Genomic DNA, 21,451 nt, shown 5'->3' with positions numbered 1-21,451 from the left:
ATTTGTGTGACATGCAGCAGATCAGGGAGAAGCCAGGGCACACAACAGCAGATAGGACAGAAAGCAGAACAGCAGAAAGACATAATAGTGACTGAATAGACTGAATAGTGCCATACTGATTCAGATCAATGGTCCATCTAGCCCAGTATCCTGTCCCTGACAGTGGTAGGAGTGCATGTCTTAAGAGGGAGAGCACTGAACTGGATATATATGGGATCTATCCCCTATTTATTACCTTCCTTGGAATCCACCATTATTGGTTTAGAGATGCTAGAAGAAACGTCTCCAGCCATTCATTCAATAGCTATTAATAGATCTATCATCCATAAATCAGTTTAGTTTCATTTTGAACGTGACTATGCTATCTGCCTCTACTGCCTCCTGTGGCAATGAATTCACAAGCTAACTATACATTGTGTAAAAAAAGTACTCTCTGCTTTTAGTTTTAAACATGTCTCCTACTAATTTCAGTGGATGCCCCCTAATTCTAGTATTCTGAAATTTTGAATAACAGTTCCCTGCTCACTTGGTCCACACCCTTCAAAATTTTATAGATCTCCATCATATCTGTCCTTAGCCATCTGCTTTCCAAACTGAAGGGTTCTAGCCTTTTTAGTATCTCCTGCTATGGCAATGGCTTTAGGCCCCATATCATTTTGGTTGCCCTTCTTTATAACTTTTCCAATTCTACTACATTCTTCTTGAAATACAGAGACCAGAACTGTACACAGTATTCAGATTGTGGGTGCACCATGGATTTGTATAATGGTATAATAATATTCTCCATTTTGTATTCAATTTCCCTTTTAATAATGCCCAGCATTTCATTAGCTTTTATGGCCACCGCTGCACATTGAGCTGATATTTTTAGAGAACTATCTATAATGACTCCAAGGTCTCTTTCCTGAAGTGTAACAGCTATTTCAGAACCCAACACTGTGTATATATAGTTGAAGTTATTTTTCCCCATGAGCATTACCTTGTACTTTTGCTGACATTGAAGTTCATTTACCATTTATTTTGCCCACTCATTTAGCTTGGTGAGATCTTCCTGCAGCTGCTCTCCATCAGCTTGGGACTTGACTACCCAGAATAATTTGGTATCATCTGCAAACTTGGAGACTTCAGTGTGCATTCCCATTTCCAGGTCAATGATGAAAATGTTGAACAAAATTGGACCTAGCACAGATCTCATTTTGAACCTCCCTCCATCCTGAAATGTAAACATTTAGCCCTACCCTTTGCTTCCTATCTTTTAGCCAGCTCTCAATCCACAAAATAACCTTCCCTCCAATCCCACGGCAACTTGGTTTTTTTAAAAGCCTTTGGCGAGGGACTCTGTCAAAAACTTTTTGAAAGTCCAAATATACTATATCAAGTGGATCCCCTGTTTCCATGTGCTTGTTAATACCTTCAAAGAACTCCAGCAGATTGGTGAGGAAAGATTTCTCTTTACAAAAACCATGTTGACTTTTCCCCAGCAGATCATATTTGTCCTTATGAGTGCTTTTTTTTTTTTTTATAATAGATACTAATAACTTGCCGGAGTTGGAAATGAGATTGACTGGTCTGTAGTTCCCAGGATTACCTCTACAGTCCTTTTGGAAAATGGGTGTTATAGTGGCAACCCAACAGTCCTCTAGCACAGATGTCATTTGTAATTATAGGTTACGTACTATTGCCAAGAGCTCTACAATTTCACCTTTGAGTTCTTTCAAAACGCTTGGGTGAATGTGATATAGTCCTGATGACTTATTAGTATTTAATTTATCAACCTGTTCCAAAACTTCTTCTGTTGTCACTTTAATGTGGTCCAACTCTTTAGACCCATCTTCTAGGAAGGACTGATTTTGCACGGGAATTTCCTCCGTATATTCTGTGGTAAAAACTGATGCTAAGAATGAATTCAGTTTCTCTGCTATGGCTTTTATCATCCCTGAGTGCATCTTTTACACATCAGGAAGAGAGCACAGGGCAGGAAGCAAAAAGCAGAGCAGCAGATCATTCAGGGGCAAGGAATTGGGGTGGCATGCTGATTCGTGGCATGCTTGCAAAAAGGATGCCCCCATTGCTAATGTGTGGTGGCAGACAGAGAAGAAACCAGCACTTTGTGTAGTATGATAATTAATCTCAGTGGATGAGATTAGTTCAGCATAAGGTACTCAAATGCTGCAAATATCCAGTGCTAGAAGATCTGTATGAACTGCAGGTAAAGGAACAGTGCTATTACAGGCATTGTGGATAAGCAATATAGTAATGCAGGAGAAGAAGAAGAAGGAAAGAAGGAAAGTTAAGACCACAGGAAAAAAATAAAAGGGAAACAAGGAAATCGGAGACCAGAGGGACTAATAAATACATCACAGCAGAAAAGCAGGAGAAGGGACAGAAGTAAAAACAAAAAAGGGGGCAAACCTTTACATCCAACTTGGCTATAGTCAGCTATTGCCTTAATCCAAATGGAGAAAGCCAATGGAAAATTATTCCTGCACAAAAGAACTGCTTCCTGTATTGTATCATCTGCCCTCCAGGAGCACATGGGTGGAGAAGATCATATTTGGTGTAAAGTGCGTGTAGGGTGGGATCGATTGCCTGTTTCTGCACTGCTGAAGAATTCTTAAGGGAACATTATATCACAGTGTTATATGCCATTGCAAAAGAGGCACTAGCTGCCCCCAAAAGTGTCAGGACTGGTTTCCTGCTACCCTTTGCCTAATTTCATCCAAGTGATGAAATGAACCTATGTGACCTATGACAAACATTTGGTATCTCATGGAAATTCAAAGCATGAAATGAGAAATAGCAAGGCAAAATGGGCTCAAGACTTAATTACGATCCGTTTTTTTTTTCGTCATTGTTGGAAATGTTATAGTACTCATACACATTACTGAAATGCATCTTGGAAAGAGGCTACAATAAAGCTAAAAAATATGGCCTTTTTTTTAAACAAGTAGTTGTTAGTTAATCTGTTTACATACCTGAAGACCCTCTCTTACAGCCTCCAAAAGATATGGTACCAAGGAATAATTCCAGAGGTCTGTGAACCATACTCTGGATCCATCAACATCCATAGGACATGGAAGGAAAAGACGAGGACCTGAAAGCAATATTTTTTTTTTAATTAAACTTGATTTTTTTAAAGAAATTAAAATAGTCTTCAAATTAAGGAAAGAGTAATGCTGGTGAAATCTTGAACTAAGAATAATTATAATGCAATTGGCTTGACGACACAGTAGCAGAGCTGTTAAGACATCGGTTTATGGCTTCAGAGGTATCGATTCAAGCTCTTTCTAAAGTCATGCCAAAGGCAGCCCACAGTTGACTAAGCTATAACTGGTCCCTGGTCCTGTGGACTGAGGAGTCAAAAGTGACCAGATAAAATGCTGACCATGTCACTCCCTTTTGTGCCACTGGCTACAGAAATTGCCATGCCTTAGCCATACTCCCCTAAAGGCTGTTAGGCTTGGGAGGATGCTTGATGTGATATTCATGGGCTAGCATTTTTATGAATTTAGTTCCAATTAAGAAATGAAGTACTGTAATTTGCCCTCCCCAACAATTCCAAGGTCTTGTTTGTACTTAAAAGTTGTACTAGCATAACTGATGTCAATGAAGTGTAATTTTTCCCCCTTTTATTTTCCTGCCAATGTAGCTAATGCATTAAAAGCCTTAAGGCAGATGTTGGCATACAGATATAAATGTGCTTATTTCAGTATATCTTTTTTTTGGTTCCTCTGAGCCAGCATAACTGCATCTATACAAGGTGTTTCTAATGCTTTAAGTATGTTGCATAGTTAAAGAAGGAAACTTCTAACTTCAGAAAGAGCACTATCATGGTAATTCTTTGTATATATAAACTTTTAATAGCAAACTCTGTAGTATGGTAACCAAGAAGAAAATCTGAGGAGAACAAATTTTCTTGTAGGATTTCAGAATGTGTTTCAGTGAAGGTAACAATGTTACAAGGTACATTTCTCAAGAAAAAGAAGAAAAAGTTTTGATGTTTTCAGTGTCAGCTTACACCATGATAGGCAAGGTTCTCTAGGTAAATCCAATATCTTTTATTAGATCAACTAAAATGGTTGGAAAAATTCTTCTTTGAAAGCTTTTGGGTACAAACACCCTTCATCAGGCTGAAGAATTATCTTTAGTTGGTCTAATAAAAGCTTTTGGATTTACCCTAAGAACGTTGCCTGCCTGTGCCCTTAGACCAACACAGCTTAAACCATACATTTTTAAAAAGTGAATGTGACGTTTTATAACAGGTTCCATTTTTATCCTTATTTCAGGGTTTATTGAGAAAAGGATAGCATTAGTTGCATTACATGGACTCACCAATGGTCACATCTGAAGAACTGTGTGTTTCTAAAAAGCTGTTGAGATGATGCCATGTCTTAGGGATCCAGTCAATGATTTTGATGAGGTCATTATTGCGCATGTTCTTTTCTATTTCTGTCTCAATCAGTTTTCTTCTCAAATACCTGCCCAGGAAACCTTTTACAGGTTCTGTATGATTAGCACACAGCACCCACCTGTATATCAGAAATATAAATATTAAATAATCATAAGATTAACAAATATTGTTTTTCCCATTAAAACACCAATGCAAGGACCTCACTGTTTAAAGTTAGTAATCTGCAAAATAAAAGTCAATTAAAAGGATAAGTGACAAAGGTTTATTCAGTCTTTCTTTATTGCCCAGTGCTACTTCAGGCAGCGCAATAGTGATCTCAAGGACTCAGCTTTCTGAAGCTGTGGAAAGTCTCAGGGTGTAGATTGCAAGCATTCTGCACTCAACTATCAGATAGCTGATGTTGGTGAAAAGGTATTTTACTTCTTTTGGTGAAAGGAAACAGTTTTCACTGGTACCTGTCAATAAGGGAAACAGGTAGGAGAGACAACTCTAGCAGGTGATAATATTTAAAACAAGTGTTTGTGGAAAAGCTGGAAAGAAGAGGACATATGGGAGGCCTGCAAAGCAAAAATAGATAAATTAAGGATAAAGTGCATTTACCTGAAATTGTGATGCAATTCTAGATTTGGTGAGGAAGAAACCCCCTGGTTCATAGTTCCAATAATATAAGGACTGAAAAGAGAAGAAATGATGGTGTTAGCAGAAGACTTCACTGCAAGAGAATCCACCACTATGGCTGTCCACAGAATAGTCTTTCATGTTTTTATCCTGCATAAAGCCATCTTTGAGAAATGGGGGTGCTTGTCTTGTTTAGTGTCTAATTAAAAAATAAATCTGATGCTATTTTTATGCATGGGGGGGAATTTTCCCTTTTCACCCATTTATGAGCTAAAAAATAAATAATGCAAAACAGTGCTCATATACCTTATTATTTGTGCTATATTTAGAGCTTCAATTCTAGCAGTCAGTGTCTTTCATGAGCAGTAAGTTACAATACATTAGGAATTTTATGACAGGAATTCCCTATAACCAGCACTTTTACAATAGAAATATCCTAATTAACAATATCCAATATCTGTGTTCAAATGACTTCATAATTTGTATGCTGCCTTGACTATGAAAACCAGCCAGTCAATCACAGACTACTGTATCTAAACAATATTTCACACTTTTTTTACATATAGTTAAATATCTGGCTCACTGCAGAGCTGCTATAAATGACAAATTTATCACAGATACCTGCTATATAATCATTGCTGTTCCATGTGTACACATTGTACTCAGGAAAACACTCCCCCATAAAGGCTGGTATTACCCTCCCATAACCTTTGTGACACACTGGAACTAGCAACCCTGTACTGCTTGATACAGATGTATTAGAACAGAGCAGAACACAGCAAGGGATTAAGACCCCAGTTCAGTAAAGCACTTAATTTTAATGGTATACCTAATTCTCAATTAAATCAACGGAGGTTATATGCACAAGTGAAGCATACTTAAGTACTTGACTGAATAAGGATGGAATTATTCATGTACTTAAAAATGTGCAGCCCTCTTGGAAAATGGGTGTTATAGTGTTATAGATCAATCTAGACATAAATAGCATTTTTACACATGCAAACGCTACAGTACCGGGCGCTTTGAAAAGCACCTGGTGCTGCAATGCTTGCAGTTGTGTAAGCGGCGAAATGCACATCAGTGCTGAGAAAATGACCATGTGCACTTTTGAACTAAAACACATTGGAGGTACTTTAATTCAAAAGTGCACTACCACCATTTTCTGTGTTGACACCCATTTCACTGCTTATACAACTGCACAAGGTGCAGCGCAGTTTGCCTTAGCTCACGTGAGGAGCAGACTCGCTCCAAAGCAGTGGATCTCTGGCGCATCATGGGACAAAAAAGCATGTCTATAAATGCTCAAAGGGTGCAAGGTTCTCTGTAGGATATGTTATCATACAAAACAGTACATCTTTTAATTGTTTAAACATAAGTGAGAAGGGTGGGCAAAGAGCTATTACCTACCATTTATTGTATTTACAATTGAGGAAACCATTGAAGATGTCACTCAATGAACCTATATGGTGGAGGTTGTCAAGAATTATTACTAAAGGGAGGTCGGCACCACTGTTGTCAGCACTGCACTGCTCAGCCAGGTTAGCTAGATATTGTCGTAGATCCTTAAGCAAAATTGGGGGAAAAAAGAAAAACAGAAGAATGAAATGCAAGCATTTGTAAGGGGAGATGCTTTTACAGGCACAAAGTAAAGTTCTAGTGCTTATATCTCATCTTAGTTTCCATGCCTGAAAAGACCTGCTTGTTAGATAAGGCAATGGATACATTCCTCAGAAATATGGACTGTATTCTGTTTCCAATGGGCTGAGGATTCAGTTTAATGATCAGTTCCCCTTACTGAGCACTTGTTTAACCCCTTTGATGGTTCTTTTGATAAAGTGTATTGGCTCCGTTTAATTTCTCTTTGTCAACCAGCTAGCTGGCTGCCCTTGAGAGGGTTGGAGATTTTGGGATAAAGAAAACGTCTTACAATCCCAACAAAAGTGGTACAATCCCCCTAAGAATTTAGTATTGCCAAGTCTCCTAGCTAATTACTAGTTTTTGCTTTGTCTTTGTGTTCTGTCTACAGTACTGCATGTGACATAACAGCAAGAGCATATATCAATTTACACTGTATTAGGACAGGGATTTTCCATTTCCTGTGTGTTACAGACTTTGCCCCAGTGATTTCATTGAGTCACCATCTAACCTTCAAACAAGTAGAAAAAAGGATGAAAGAGGTGTTTATATATTGGCAGGCTTTGTGGCATTTTGATCAGCGATATCACTGTCATTACAGTAGAACAATTCCTGGAACAGTAGGAGCAAAATCATATATATTTTTAGAGCAGAAAAATATTATTTGTTGTTTTCAGAAAGATTTTGTTTGGGTGTATAAATATGTTGGGCTTCCTCTGATCAGGTGCGTCAGTGGGAAAATCATGTTTCTTCCAAGTAAAGTTCTGTAGAACCATCTGTAGTATTTAAGCACATTTGGAAATGGTTGTTTTTTTTCTTTTTTACTACAAAATCACAAGTTCCTCTGGTCAAATGAATTTAAGATAACATAAAGCATAGAAGTGCACACAGTTTTCTAGGGAGCTGGTAAAGCTAGCTTCTTGTCAGATAATTATAGTAATTATGATACATCTGAACACTTTCCTGCCAGATGAAATGACAACACAAATCACTATATAAACAGGTGTTTTTATAATGGAACAGTGCTCCAATTGACTCTACAGTCTTGGGCTAGGGACAGAAGTTACACATAAACCAGCTTAAGTAATCAGAAACTGATTTAAACCTGTAACAGAACAGATTTTCACTGCACATAAACCAGTTTCAAAATGGCTGAAACTGGCTTAAGATAAACCTGGTTGAATATAGTATCAGACTTAACTGATTTGGGTCAAACCAATTTATAAAACCTCTGTGCCAGACCCCTTCCTAGTTCAAGTTAAATCACAGTTCCCCAGCATCCCAGCATGCTTTCCAGCCCTGGGCTGTGCTGTCTGCCCCTCCCCCACACACCCCCAGGCAAACGCTGGCTGGGGTCTGGGGCCAGGGAAGGGGATTAAAATTCCCTTCTCCCAAGTACAGAGCTGCCATGCCTTGCTAAAAACTTCCTGCTAGCTGAAGTGATGAGCAACCCTGCAGAATCTGCTGCTGTAATCCCAGAGACCTGGGGTGCAGCAGGAAGAGGAAGTGAACACACAGCCCATGCTGGCTATGTGCCAGACAGCCATGCTCTAGTGCTCCCCTGGCTTCTGGCCTGAGCCACTACAGGTATGTGGTTGCATTTCTGGAATCAAAACTGAGTGTCTGCCCAGTTGTTTCTCAGTTTAAATCTCTGCAGTTTAGACTAACCTGCAAAGACTGAATCAATTCAGCCTCGGGCTTTTTGACTGTCTGTACTTAGCCCCAGTGTCTTCTCTTCTAAACCTATGCTAATACTGCTGATAATGCTAAGAACATTGTAGACAAAGACATGGATTGTCTGACTGATGATTTATTGGGGTACTAAATAACTTTGTATCTACTTTACAGGTTAACAGGTGTATTTTATGATTTCTAGAGGATCTGGCAATCCTGTGAATGTTTTGACAATCTGTGTTATTCAATCTGAGAAGTATCTGAAGCACTGACTAAATACTGCATCGTTAGTATCTCTGCTGTAATATTCTGAAGAGGTTAGTGGCAAGCTGTACTTGTATAGTGCTGATCAAGGTGTCAAGTTCTGGTTCACTGCCCTAACCATCAGACTTCTACTATTTTGGGGTTGCCATTTTCATTACTGAAATGTACATCCAAATTCTTCTGACAGAAATTATGGGAACACTAATGACTGAGAGTTAAGATCATATGTTATTTATCAGCTCCTTCATCAGCTTTTTAACTGAAGCACCATGCACCTAAAATCATCTTTTGCACATATAATATTATAATGAACTAATATTATAATTAACTAACTAAGATTACAGAGAGGAGTTTGCATGTTTCATTGAGATTAAAAGTTCAGTCTCTACATAAAAATATAGGAAATAGGAAATATAATTGTAAATTAATAGGAACCACTCTTGGCCATCATGGCATGGCTAGCAACGATTGTCATTTTTAATTGTAACTTACTTTACTTGATTTGTGATCAACATTAAAAGTAGCAATTGCATCCTCAAGTTTTTTTCTGCCAGATTTAGTTATTACGTATTCAGCGAGTCTGTTTGCTAAATAGGTCTTCCCTGTGCCACTGGGTCCTGACAGAATGATTCTGCGATGCTCCATCAGTAAATTAAAGTACCGCTGGGTAATTGGTTTAGGAATAAGTGTATCAAACACAAAACTATCCAAACTGTTTTCTTCCACTCCTGAGAATAAAAGAAAAAGAAAATAGCTTGTTTCCACCCCCACAAAAGTGACATCTAAGTTACTCATAGGTTCAGCGCTGACATTCATAACATGCTGAGAGCAGGTAAACACTCTTATTGAATATAAACCCTGCTGCAGGGTTTCACTACATCTAGAAGTGCACAGCTTCTTTCAGTAGGCCAAAAAGATTAAACAGTGGCAGCAGCAGAATGACAGAATGGGTGGGAGTAATAAAATCAAAGTAAATATGAAGAGAAGTCTCAGTGAGGCTGAGATTTGTGCTTCAAACATTTCAAGCATAAGGTCAAAGTAGCACCAGAAAGGGTTACCAGGATGTAGTTATCACATCCAAATATGCAAAGCCCTTTGGAAGGCCCCCAAAATACAAAAACTCAACAGCTATTTAAAATATTTGTTGTGGGGATGAAAGACTTAGGAACATTTCTGAATGAAATCCTTGAATTTTGTCACTTTTTGGATTTGTCCTTTGCTGCAATTTTAGAGCTAGTGAAAGAACAACCGAACTATCCATATCACTGTTTAATATATATTAATTTCACATCAGCAGTATCATAAGCTCCCACTGTGCTAGATAGTACACATACACACAAACAGCACCAAAGACTGGGGATGGGATTTAGAAAGTTCAGATATAAAAGATAAAATTGAGAGCATGAGGGACTAGAGCTAAGAGAAAAAACATCTCTGAAAGAATCCTGCTGTGGTTTTACCTTTTAGATTCACACTGATGATGTTATTATCTCCAACCAGATATCCACAAGGCAGCAGTTCTGGCACTTCTAGGCTATGGGCTCTAATTATATCCCCTATACAGTAGCTAGCGATACAGTCAGAGCTTAAACCCAGGCTAGTAGATGGATCCACTCGGAAAATGTATTCCTAAAATTACATGTACACACAAGATAAGAGCACATAGGGTCAATTTCATGTCAGACAGCTCATTAAAACACACACTTTAGCCTAGGTGCATAGGGATGGTCCCATTACAAGACCCAGTTATGAAGCATACATATATTAGAAAAAAAGAGCAAGAGCATTAAAAAGAAAGTTAATGAGCATCTTAAGCTGCATGACCAAAAAAATAAAACCCAGCAAGTCAGAACTAAGCAGGCAGAGAAAATGGTATAGGAGCAAGATTAAAAAAAGGATTAAAAAAATCAAGTGCATTTTAAATGCCTCACCTTAAAGAGACGTCTAATTACACCATCTAAAATGTCCCATTTGGTTTTCCCACTAACCCCAATGGAGCCTATCAAATATGCCTGCATCTTCTGATCCTACAAGGGAAAGAGAGCAATTTCACAAACTATGCTAAGATAAATGGCTACCATGCACCTTTTCTATCTTCCAATTTTTAAAAAGGGTATCTAAAATTACAATACTGTAACTTATTCATAGTTTACATATCAAAAACAGGTTTAACTTAAAGACAATTATTCTGATTTTACTTTTAAAATATCAAAGGTTGAAAATTTCTTATAAAATTTCAACTCAGACATTTTTAAACTGTAGTGGTGGCATTCACAAGAGCCTATAATTCTAGGACTTTGGGAAAATGAACCTACTTTCGCTCGACCATAGCCCTTGTTTATGGTGACTAAAATTTTCACGCTGTGGCCTTCTTTATGGAGGCCCCCATCTGCAATATCCTCCAATAAAATATCTGCAACACAAAAAGTGAACACATTTTACAGAATGTGATAAACCTGACAAGTGATATCAGCTTTGTTCTGCTTGTCATTTAAATGTTTATTCCAAGTTGGGTGCTTTTTATTTTTAATATGAAAATCTGCCATCCAGACAATCTGCAGCATAATTATTTTAACACCTTCTTACTTCATATCCAATAATGTTGTCAATGAAAAAGCAATGATTTGTCTATTGTTGGAGGCAACTAAAGGTTGTAACTAATGATGATTATGTGAATCCTGAACTGGCTGACAGATATATGTACATAACTTCAGTACAGTTTTGTCTTTTCTTTCTTCATTGAAGCATGTCCAAAATTTCTATGCATCCATATGAGTCCCTCATTTAGAACTCAGATTAACATTCTACCTTTGGGTACTCAATTTGCCCTTTAAATGTCAGGTGAAGGGCAGCAAATACTTAGGCCAAAACACTTGCTGCTAGAATACCAATACAGTATTTCATCTTTCCTTCCCAACTGATTTCATTTTATATTCACAGGCCACAATCACATACAAGAGTCCACACTTTTTCCCATGATGCAGGTTTTATTTTTCAATTGCTTTCTTGTTCTAGCAATATAATTAGGAGGGGGAAAAAGAGGGAGGAGGAAAAATCCTGCCCCAGAAAGTGCTTTGTATTCGACATAAATACAAAATGCATTCAGGTGATGGGACCCTTTACAGTGATCTTGGTAGTAAGTACTGCCAGTCAGCCTACAGCATATGTTTTTAGGTCTGCCTCTTGACTAGCTCCTGGAATAAGGATACTCCTTTGCTAAAGACTGGGTTCACATCATTACCCCAAAAAGTCAAAAATACTCTCTCCCTACTAAGATTTTCTAAGAAAAGCTTCTATTCCTTGGTGCTTTTCACTAACTGTTCAAATAATTCAATATCTCTTTCTCTCATTAGGGTCTTGTTATAGTCCCTTGATCCTGCTCATAACATGCTTAACCTGGCAAAAGATCAGGAACCTCTGGTTAATAATCTCTTAGTCTCTAAAGACATCACAAAAATATGATGGTAGAAAGTTTGTACATTCCAAACTCACAGCTGCTTTAAGGAAATGGCACATACCCTGATTAGAAATATTGGTTACATAGTTTAATAGGATGCTTCTCTTCTCTTTATATGCCATTATTGCCTTCTGTTCTTAAAGATATTTCACTTACATACTAAAAGAACATGCTGAACCATTCCATTATTTTTCTGCTGTATTTTAATAGATAGGATACCAGCCTTAATTAGAATCAAAAGATTTTCAGATGTGATCACAACATCTATTCATGAAATGCTTTTCTAGCAGAAACTCAACCCTGGTATTGGGGACTTCTTTCTTTGAAGCAGGGGTAGGAAAAAGCACAAATTAGACATTTCCCTCCTGCTGCTGAATGATTCTGTTTGCAATAGATGCAACATATCTTGATATGTTAAGGCACTACAGGACATCATCCATTTTGTTAGTTAAACCTGGCAGTAAGATGGCTGGAATGCAAAGGAAAACATGCTGATTTTCATATAAAGTCTGACATTAAATGAGAAGAGAGGTTCAAAGGCCCATGTAATCAATGACTGGCAAGATATGAGGACTAACTGCCAACCCAAATTATTGTCAGGCAGTTTGGCACTTTCCCAGCTGTCCTATTGCCTGGACTCTCTATAATTAGTAGCCACATTATTATTAGTTCCAGAGACTGCATTATACTTTCTACAGATGTACATTAATGAGTGTCAGTCTGTGCTATGCTTGTGGTTCTGATGTTTGAGACACTGCTTCTGTTTCTTGGTCAATTTATTCCGTAAGTGCAGATGGTTTGCAGTAGGGAGAAGAGCATTATCAATCCTCAAACACCATGGTATTAGAAAATATAAATTGTTAGTGGCCAGTATGTAGATCAAAATTGTGTTCACTTTAAAGTGAAAAAGTTAAATCAAAGTTAATAGGAATACTTAGTAACACAGAATTTAATGCAACAGTAAATGGGTTAAACTGATTCTAACTGGGTGCATCTACACGTGCAGTTCATTTGAAGCAATAAACTCTGGAGCAGTTTGAACCAGAGTAAACTACTCCCAGGCACAGGGTCTAAATGTATGCCCAGGACAGCAGCAATTTGAGCTGGGGCAGAGCAGTTTATGCCAGGGCCAGTGGCACAGGTGGGGCAGGATGGGGGGAGCAGAAGGGCTGGCTGGGTTACAAGGGTGCTGAAAGTGTGGTGCCATCTGGCTAGGTGGAAGGCAGGAGTCTGGCCTCCTACTAGCTGGACTGACCGGGCACAACTTCCACTTGTGGCCAGAGTCTGAACGTGCGTTTAATAACAGTTAATTACCCTGCCATAAGATCATATTGTCCTTGACTATACTGTCCCCAACAGTACTATCTTATGGCAGCATTAATTAGCTTACTGTGGCCTAACAGCATCATAGGTGTAGATGGTGATACTCTGTTCTGCAGCTAATTAGTATACTCTGCTGTAAAGTGCATGTGTAGATGTGGCCACTGTATATAGAAATAAAAGGTTGATCTCAACTTAGACTAGATAGCAGTACCCATCAACAAGTTTCTAGAATCTAATGTGATTTTCTTTTATTCTGATAATGTGCGTGGTGTATTCTTAAGGAATCTGCATAAAATGAACAATGAAATATCTGGGAATAAAAAGGGCAAGTTACAAGTAACTAGGAATGTTTTCATCTTGCTCTATCCCTGTACAAACTGATGTATGCACAGCTTCTGAAGACACAGGTGAATGAAATACAAATTATATGAAATCCATTTATATTAATTTTGTATAAGTGCACTGTTTACCTGATGTGATAGGATCTGTAATGTTCAAGTTGTTCAGAGAAAGCCCTAGCGATTGCCGTGATGAAGAAGATGAGGTACTGCTAGAAGACTCTGATGAGGGTCGGGCTGGCTTCCCAGTATTTCCAGTTTCTGCCTTTAAACGATCATTTTCAGCTTTCAATATCTCAATTTCATTCTAAAATGAAAAGAAATCAATATATACATGTAGGAGATTTTTGGGGCAGAAAACCACTGAGCATGGGGTGGTTATTCAGGTGCTTTCTGTTCACCAGCAGGAACAAACCGGTTTAACAGGTCTGCAGCAGCATGTGGTAATGCTTCTACAGTACAAACACAATTAGTGAAAACAAGATTTTCTACACTGCCAAAATGAAGGAGAAAACCTACAAAACCTAATTTCACTTGCATCTGCTATTCTCCTGATTAACACAAGCTTCAATATTTTGTTTATTGAAGATCTAACTGTACTGGAGGTGTGCTGGTAATTTTTGCTTCACACAGTCATTTTTTTTGTCAAATATCTTATGTAACAGTCATTTCATTAAGGAGCTGTGAAAATCTCAAATAGATATTGCTTCTAAAAATCACAGAAAGCTCCTGTTGTCATTGGAAGTACACTGAATCAATAACATCACCAAGGAGCTTTGAAATTAAGAAGTGGACAATAAAAAATAAAATGGTTTAGCAGTTTCATAACCCTTTTTGACATCAGACAGAGTTTTTGATCATGCAAACATGGGTTTTTTTCAAATAATAGCAAACAAAACCCCTTTGATGAAAACATATAGTGACAGATGAATCAGCACCACTAGGATTTTTTTCCTAGCCAAATCCTCTATGGTGCCAAGTGATTATCGAGTGTGCAATAATAAAATGAAAACTTAGCCTGAGCACAGCCTGGTACCAGCTAAATCTAGTTTTTAGTCGCTTCATGGAGCACAGTACAAAGCAACTGCTTATTCTTGCTGACGGTATTGCTAACACTTTGCTAAGTGTCTGACGCTTTTATAGAGAGTCTTCAACTACAATTTAAAAAGCAAAAGCATAAGGGACAGAATAATAAAGAAAGGAAACACAACAGGCATAAAAACTAGAAAGAAACTAGACAAATCAAGTATGGTGGAAAGTGAGAGGAAGGTGACAAACAAGTGCAATGCTATCCCAGTGTAGGAACTGAGCTGAAACCTTTACTAGGTCTTTGGGGAAAAGTGTCATAGAAGACTGATGGGTAATGAGGGAACTGTGCAGGAAAAGTTTATTGGGTGTTTTCAATATATACAGTGTATTGCTGCAGAATCCCTTACTTCATCCCGCCTCCAAATTCCAAAACTCTGTGTGGATTGGAGAGTGCAGGAAGGCTGCCCCTTTAAGAATACTCCAGGAAAGAGAATTATAGCAACAGTGATGACCAAAGGCTTGGGGACTGGCCAAGCAGCAATGATACCATTTGGTGGAGTCAGGATTCTAGAGGCACATGAACCTAACATGGTGTTTCCTTATCCCAAGAGCATCATACCCACCAGGACATACAGCAGAATTTTGCAACTGGACACAAGGGACTGGAAGGATTCTCATGAGTCATGAAGTCCAGTCCTGCTACAGCAGGAAACCATGAGATAATTCTTTTTTTAAATGTATCAAGCTCCCTCCTAAAAACACCTAGGTTGTTTCCCTCTACAACTCCTAATGGAATTCTGCTTCAGAATCTCACTACTCTGATTAGCAATCTGATTTGAATTTCCAGCCTAAGTTTAGTCATGGCAATACCTATCCACTGCTTCTGGTTCCAATACCGGCCTTTAATATAAATAGTTATTTTCCCTCCCCAATATTTATAGTCCATAAATCATGAGCCCTTGTTTTGCCAAGGACTGGAAGTCCCCCCTGAGTGCCTTTTCTGTACCTGTTGCCATCTGAATTTATCTCTGTTGAATACGGGTGATGAGAATGATGCATAGTATTCTAGATGAGACTCACCTTAGCTAATACAATGGCTTTAATTCTTTCCTATCTCAGGTGATATCTGATACCTGATGCTTGATAACTCCCAGGATTTCAATTGTCTTTTTCAGGTGCCTACAGACATGTAGGGAGGCTGTTCTGATGCACCGTAATTATAGCACATCGGAACAGACTATTTAGCACATCCCAGAAACCTCTGTCTCTCGTGTATTTGCTTCCAAATTGTTGGGGGTGGGGTGGCTTTAACTAAAGCTTGTTTGATGAGCTTTAGTTAAACCACCCCTACTGCCATTCTGAAGTGTGGGGACGCTGATACATGAGACGTTGTGGGTGCTTTTATTAGAGCTGCTCTTGAAGCCATTCTAATTAAAGTGTCACCCCCACCCCCAGAGCACGTGTGAAAATACCCTTCATGGCCAAATCATGTTAATGGCTTACAGTTGAGCTGTAACTAACACACACACATACACCTGGTTCTTCCCTCTGTCAATTCCAAATGATAAGCTATCGGCTAGTAGGAGAAATTCGTACTGCTAGTCTTAAGTGCATGATCTGTCATGACCTTGTACCATCCCAGTTCTATTATTTCAGTCCTTAAAGTAATTTCACTCTTCCTGAATGATATACTGGTCTTCTTCTGTATTGATGATGTCTCCCAAATTCATGTGACCTAGAAGTATACATGTTTTGTGTCCAGGTAATACTACTGAAAATATTAAAAAAGGCCAGCCTTGAGACTAACTCTTGGAGAACTTCATTAGCAATCTCCCTCCAGCCTGATGGTTTCCCTTAAAGCAGAACCTGTTTTCTTCTCCCAGTTGCCAAGTCCTTACTAAGGTCACAATATTTGTAGTAATCCCCATCTTGACTAACAACTTCCCATGAAAATCCACATAGAAAGTTTCACATAAGTCCAGATAGGTTAGATCTACCCTACAACCTCCATCTAGGAAATCTGTTATTATAAAAAATGCAACAGACCTAGCATGTTCTATCTTTGGTAAATACATGTTGCATTTTATCCCATTTACCATTTATCTCCACATCTTCAATTATTCTCTCCTTTGATTTTGTTTCAAAAGCTTTGCACGCTGTTGAGATCAAATAAACAGGTCTTTAGTTGCCTGATCACTTTTTCCATTTTCATAAACTGTGAGACAAGCAGCTTCCTGATCTCTGTGCTTGTCTGGAACACGTTTTTCCAGCCTGAGTTTTTTTACACTGTACAAATACTAAAGCAAGGATTATGTCTTTTCATGTAGCTGCAAAACATATTTGGGTTGCTACAATAAGTGATAAGTATTAATATTACTCTTATCTCTACATTTATCAGGCCTGTCTCTTGGAAATACCATTTACCTGTCACCTTACTGGGTATTAATACTTCTTTATGTAACTGAAATAAAAAAAACAGGGGGAATGGGAAAATACGAGTATGGTTTATGTAATCATTACCCCGGTCACTGACCTGCATGCGGTTCATGGCTTCCCGAATCTGATCAAGATGATGTGCAGAGCTGAGGGCCTCTAGACGAATGTCCGTTAATTTTAGCTCTTTCTCCCTCAGCTCACTTTTTAGCTGCAGAATAATTTCAGCCTCTGCTTCTGTGCACTCACAGATCCTAAAAAGGAGAAGGAAAATAGGCAAGAGATGAAAGGAAGGTTCTCTCCTCAAAACAGTGTAATTACTATATATCAAAGTACAGAAAATGGTTGCTGCTGGTAAAACCTAGGAACAGAAAAGAAAATCTTATCAAAGCAACATGAAGGTGTTCAAATTGCAAAGTAAAATTAAAAGAGCATAAAGAATAATTTCCACATATATTGATTGTCTTTTTTGTATATCCAATTTAATTGGCTACTTCTGGGTGTGGGGAAAAAAGTGTAAACATGGAGTATATTTACAAAACATAGATTTGTTTTTCATTCCGTAGCCTTTCAAGTATGAAGAGGCTCTATCTTCCAACGGTTGTGATCAAAACTGAATTATATTATTTTAAATTATTTTTTGTCACATACGTACAACAGGTTCTGTCCTGCATCACAAAAAATATAGTTTCTGGACTTACAGTGCATAAGACAACCATGCATATATTGTCATATTTACCTTTAGTTACCCACATGGTGATAATATATGGTATCTGAAATACCACAGATATTTTCCTATATAACAAAGTAAATATAATAAATACTGTACGATAACTTTGTGATTACTTTTAAAATGGAGAGCATTTTATGGTGCGCACAGAGAGATGGAAGCATTTAATTTGATTTTACCAAGGGAAGGCCATCAACCTGACTTCTACATTACAGCGGGTCACTTTTCTATTTTTTAATATTATACAGAACACCATATCCCAAACACCACTATTTTAATTAATCCATTCCATAACAAAAACTGGCAGAGGGTGGAAAAATGAGTTTCTGGCACACTGCCGTACCAGCTAATATTTTCAGGTAACTTAAATTTAGCTTTTTATTACAACTACTAAATAACTAATTATTTTAGAACTCTTTAAAGATGAAAAAGCTATCTAATAATAAATATTATTATGACTATAACTACTAGTATACAAACATGGAATAAAGTTTAGCTTTTAATTGCCAGAATGCATGCAAATGCATTTTGGAAAGAAAATGCAGCACTCTTTAGCCTAGCACTTGGACATACAATTCCATGCCCCACATTCCATTTTACCGGGATCTATGCCTGTAGATCACGTGCCCGTTTTGCCTTTTCTTTGGTGCCCAGATTAGGGATGACCTGCATATACACGCATTAGACAGACAGATGCAAGTGGAAAAAGTAAAGCAATGGTTTAGAAAATGAGACTAAGGTCAGGGAAAATAAAAAGAAACCAATGCAAAAAAGAATAAGATGAAGTTCATTGCATATAAAAAATAAATGACAAACTAAAGAAAGGAAAATGGCTGGTGTGTCCAAATAAGCCTACTTATGTTTACAATGTGTACAAAATATTCTGCACATGAGAAAAAATAAGTAAAGACTCATATCATTGTTTACTATATTCCCAATGATAAGACAGTCTGATCCTGATGAACTACCACTGAAAATGACCAAGTATCAAATGAAGAGCTAGGGAAAGGGACAAAAGAAAAAAAAAATCTATATGCCAAGTGTATGATACAAATCCATATATGTATGAGAGTGTGTGCATCTCACCTATTCACTTGGTGCTCTGTCAAGACATTATTTGCTAGATAATTTCTCACAGGCACCCTAGTAGTAGTGTGTCTTGAGAAGAAATCTAAAGAAGGGTAGTATCCTTACAAACTGGTACAGAGAGGACCAGGAAATGATACAAGTGGCAGATGAGAAGGGTGGAGGTGCAGTGTTGCCAAATCATTCAATTTTATCGTGCTTCTGAAAGTTTTCAATGTTTCATAAAGGTCTATCCTATGGTTATGAAATTATATCAAAATCTGAACTGCATGTAAAATGAGTAGTAGGTTTCTAATTCTTATCGTCATGGAGAAAAGTATGATAATATGACTTCAGTACCTCAAAGGCTCAGATGCCAGAAGTCGAATACAAATAACCTAACTTTTATTTATTTTTATATATAATATTAAAACTGATAGTATGAGTTGTTGGGGCCTGATTCATGATCTTTGCATATGGGAATTGGCAATACTGGTGCTGTCCACAGTGGTGAAGGAGAGAGAAAGGAAGATTAAGATGATACAGAAAACAGAGGCAGTGGAGGGATTCCAAAGGAGAGATATGGTGTAGACAGCATTGGCAGGCAAGGAAGACTTAGGCAGAGTTAAGGTGTTCAAGTTCCAATGAGCAATTAAAAATGGCTCTGTGTTAATGGCCACAAAGCTCATGTTAAATGCATGAGAAGCCTCTTTGCAACTGCAGAGTTTCCTGAGCGTCTACAGCAGAGCTGTGTATAAGCAGAAGCGATTCAAGTGGGGGTCTGTTGGATCAATGACACTTAAATCCTATCTAACTTCCATTGCAATTCAGTGTCACTGGGAAGCACCTAAACTTCATCTAAGATTCCAGAAAGGTAGAGAGATAAAAATGACATTAAACTCAGATTGACAGTAGTGAATTCAGCTCAAAATATTAGTGGCAAAGACCACTCCCTGCCCAACAGGTTAAAAGTTAGAGCACTTCCCCAAATGGGAAATATAGGTTCTAGGCCCCTGACATCCCAAGAGAATTTGAATTCACCCCTCCCATTACTTAGGGAACTCTTCTACATATCAGGTTATAGCATAGCCTAAATAGGAACATTTTCAACTCTGTCTATTGAGCCTAGGCCACCAAACTGTCAAGATCACAGAAATCATAGGGCCAAAAGGAACAAGCAACAGGAACCCTGCCTCTGCAGCTCTGTGATTAGAGCATTCCCCTGGAAGGGGGCAGCCCTAATTTCAGGTCACCATTTCTAGCATTGTTTATGGATTTTACATTAGACAGTGGTAGAAGCAGGAATCAAAACCAGGTGTGGGGAGTGGGGGAGCCATGGCTGATAGGGCTAAGGACAATGAGAAAGAGTTTCTTAAGCATACAAGGACCAAACAAAATCTTGGCAATAGTACAGGGGCTATTTCAAGGTGGAGATGGTAACATTATTATAACATAATACAGAAAAGGCAGAAATGTCAATAAACATTCTCTTCTATATTTAGAAAGAAGCAGGATGTACCCCATATATCACCCCATAAAGATTAGGATGTATTTTCTGGCCTTTAGTAACAAAGGAGTATATTAACCTTTCTCCATGTTAAACACTGAAAATCAACAGGCCTGGATAACATAAAAAATGCCAAAAATGATGGGCACTAATTTTTAAATAAAACCTGAAGTTCCAGGAAAATGCCAGGAGGCTGAAAGAATGCCGATTGTTGCAACGATATTCAAAAGAGGGCATGTGGTATGAACCAGGTAACGACAGGTCAGTTAACTTGATATAATGTAAAAATTAATGTGAGATTAAAGTAAAATTAAATTAACAAAGAACTAAAGGACAAGATTACGAAGAGCCAGTGGAGAGAGAGAAAAATGATTAGAAGCCCAGGAAATATGACTTATGAAGAAATGTTGACAGAGCTATGATTGTTGAGTATGGAGAAGATGGAGGTGGATTTAATAACAGTTTTCAGACACCTGAAGGGCAATTATAAGGAGGAAGGAGATACACTTTTCTCTGTAGGGGGCAGGACTAGGAGCAGTGGCTTCAAATTACAACAAAGGAAATTTAGGGTAAATTAGGAAGAATTTTATGACTATGAGGGTGGTCAGGCATTGCAACAGGCTAGCAAGAGAAGTTGTGGAATCTCCATCCCTGGAAATTTTCAAGAACAGGCAAGAGAGAGACTTTGCCAGGCTGCTTTAGTCAGGGAAGATCCTGCCTTAACCATGGGGCTGGATTACATGATCTCATGATCCAGGCCTACTTTCCTATGATCCTATGTTTTTATGGAAAATGGATTTTATCAAACAAACCTGAAATCATTATTTGCACAGACTACAAATTTACTGGTAAAGAAAAAACATGTAGATATAATACACTTAGACTTCTCTAAAGTGTTTGATGTATTACTGCTTTACATTTTGGTTAAAAATTATCATTGTACAATATGAATAAAATTTATCTTAAG

General features: G+C 38.0%; 1 protein-coding gene across 5 annotated transcripts in view; it reads right to left on the bottom strand.

Moving 5' to 3' along the window:
• Nucleotides 1-21,451, bottom strand: part of NAV3 (neuron navigator 3) — an 878,534-nt gene that overhangs the window by 8,861 nt on the left and 848,222 nt on the right. For all 5 annotated transcript variants that reach the window (XM_059726114.1, XM_059726111.1, XM_059726112.1 and 2 more), the window contains 10 exons: nt 17,283-17,436; nt 13,853-14,027; nt 10,918-11,015; nt 10,534-10,629; nt 10,063-10,231; nt 9,095-9,330; nt 6,437-6,591; nt 5,012-5,083; nt 4,333-4,529; nt 2,976-3,094 (listed from right to left, as the gene is read on the bottom strand). In XM_059726114.1, the coding sequence (XP_059582097.1) occupies nt 2,976-3,094; nt 4,333-4,529; nt 5,012-5,083; nt 6,437-6,591; nt 9,095-9,330; nt 10,063-10,231; nt 10,534-10,629; nt 10,918-11,015; nt 13,853-14,027; nt 17,283-17,436 (1,471 nt within the window). The remainder of the gene's footprint in view (nt 1-2,975; nt 3,095-4,332; nt 4,530-5,011; nt 5,084-6,436; nt 6,592-9,094; nt 9,331-10,062; nt 10,232-10,533; nt 10,630-10,917; nt 11,016-13,852; nt 14,028-17,282; nt 17,437-21,451) is intronic.

Source organism: Alligator mississippiensis, chromosome 4 (assembly GCF_030867095.1).
Source record: "Alligator mississippiensis isolate rAllMis1 chromosome 4, rAllMis1, whole genome shotgun sequence".
In the NCBI taxonomy this organism is placed as follows: domain Eukaryota; kingdom Metazoa; phylum Chordata; order Crocodylia; family Alligatoridae; genus Alligator; species Alligator mississippiensis.
This window is presented reverse-complemented; position numbering and strand designations above follow the sequence as displayed.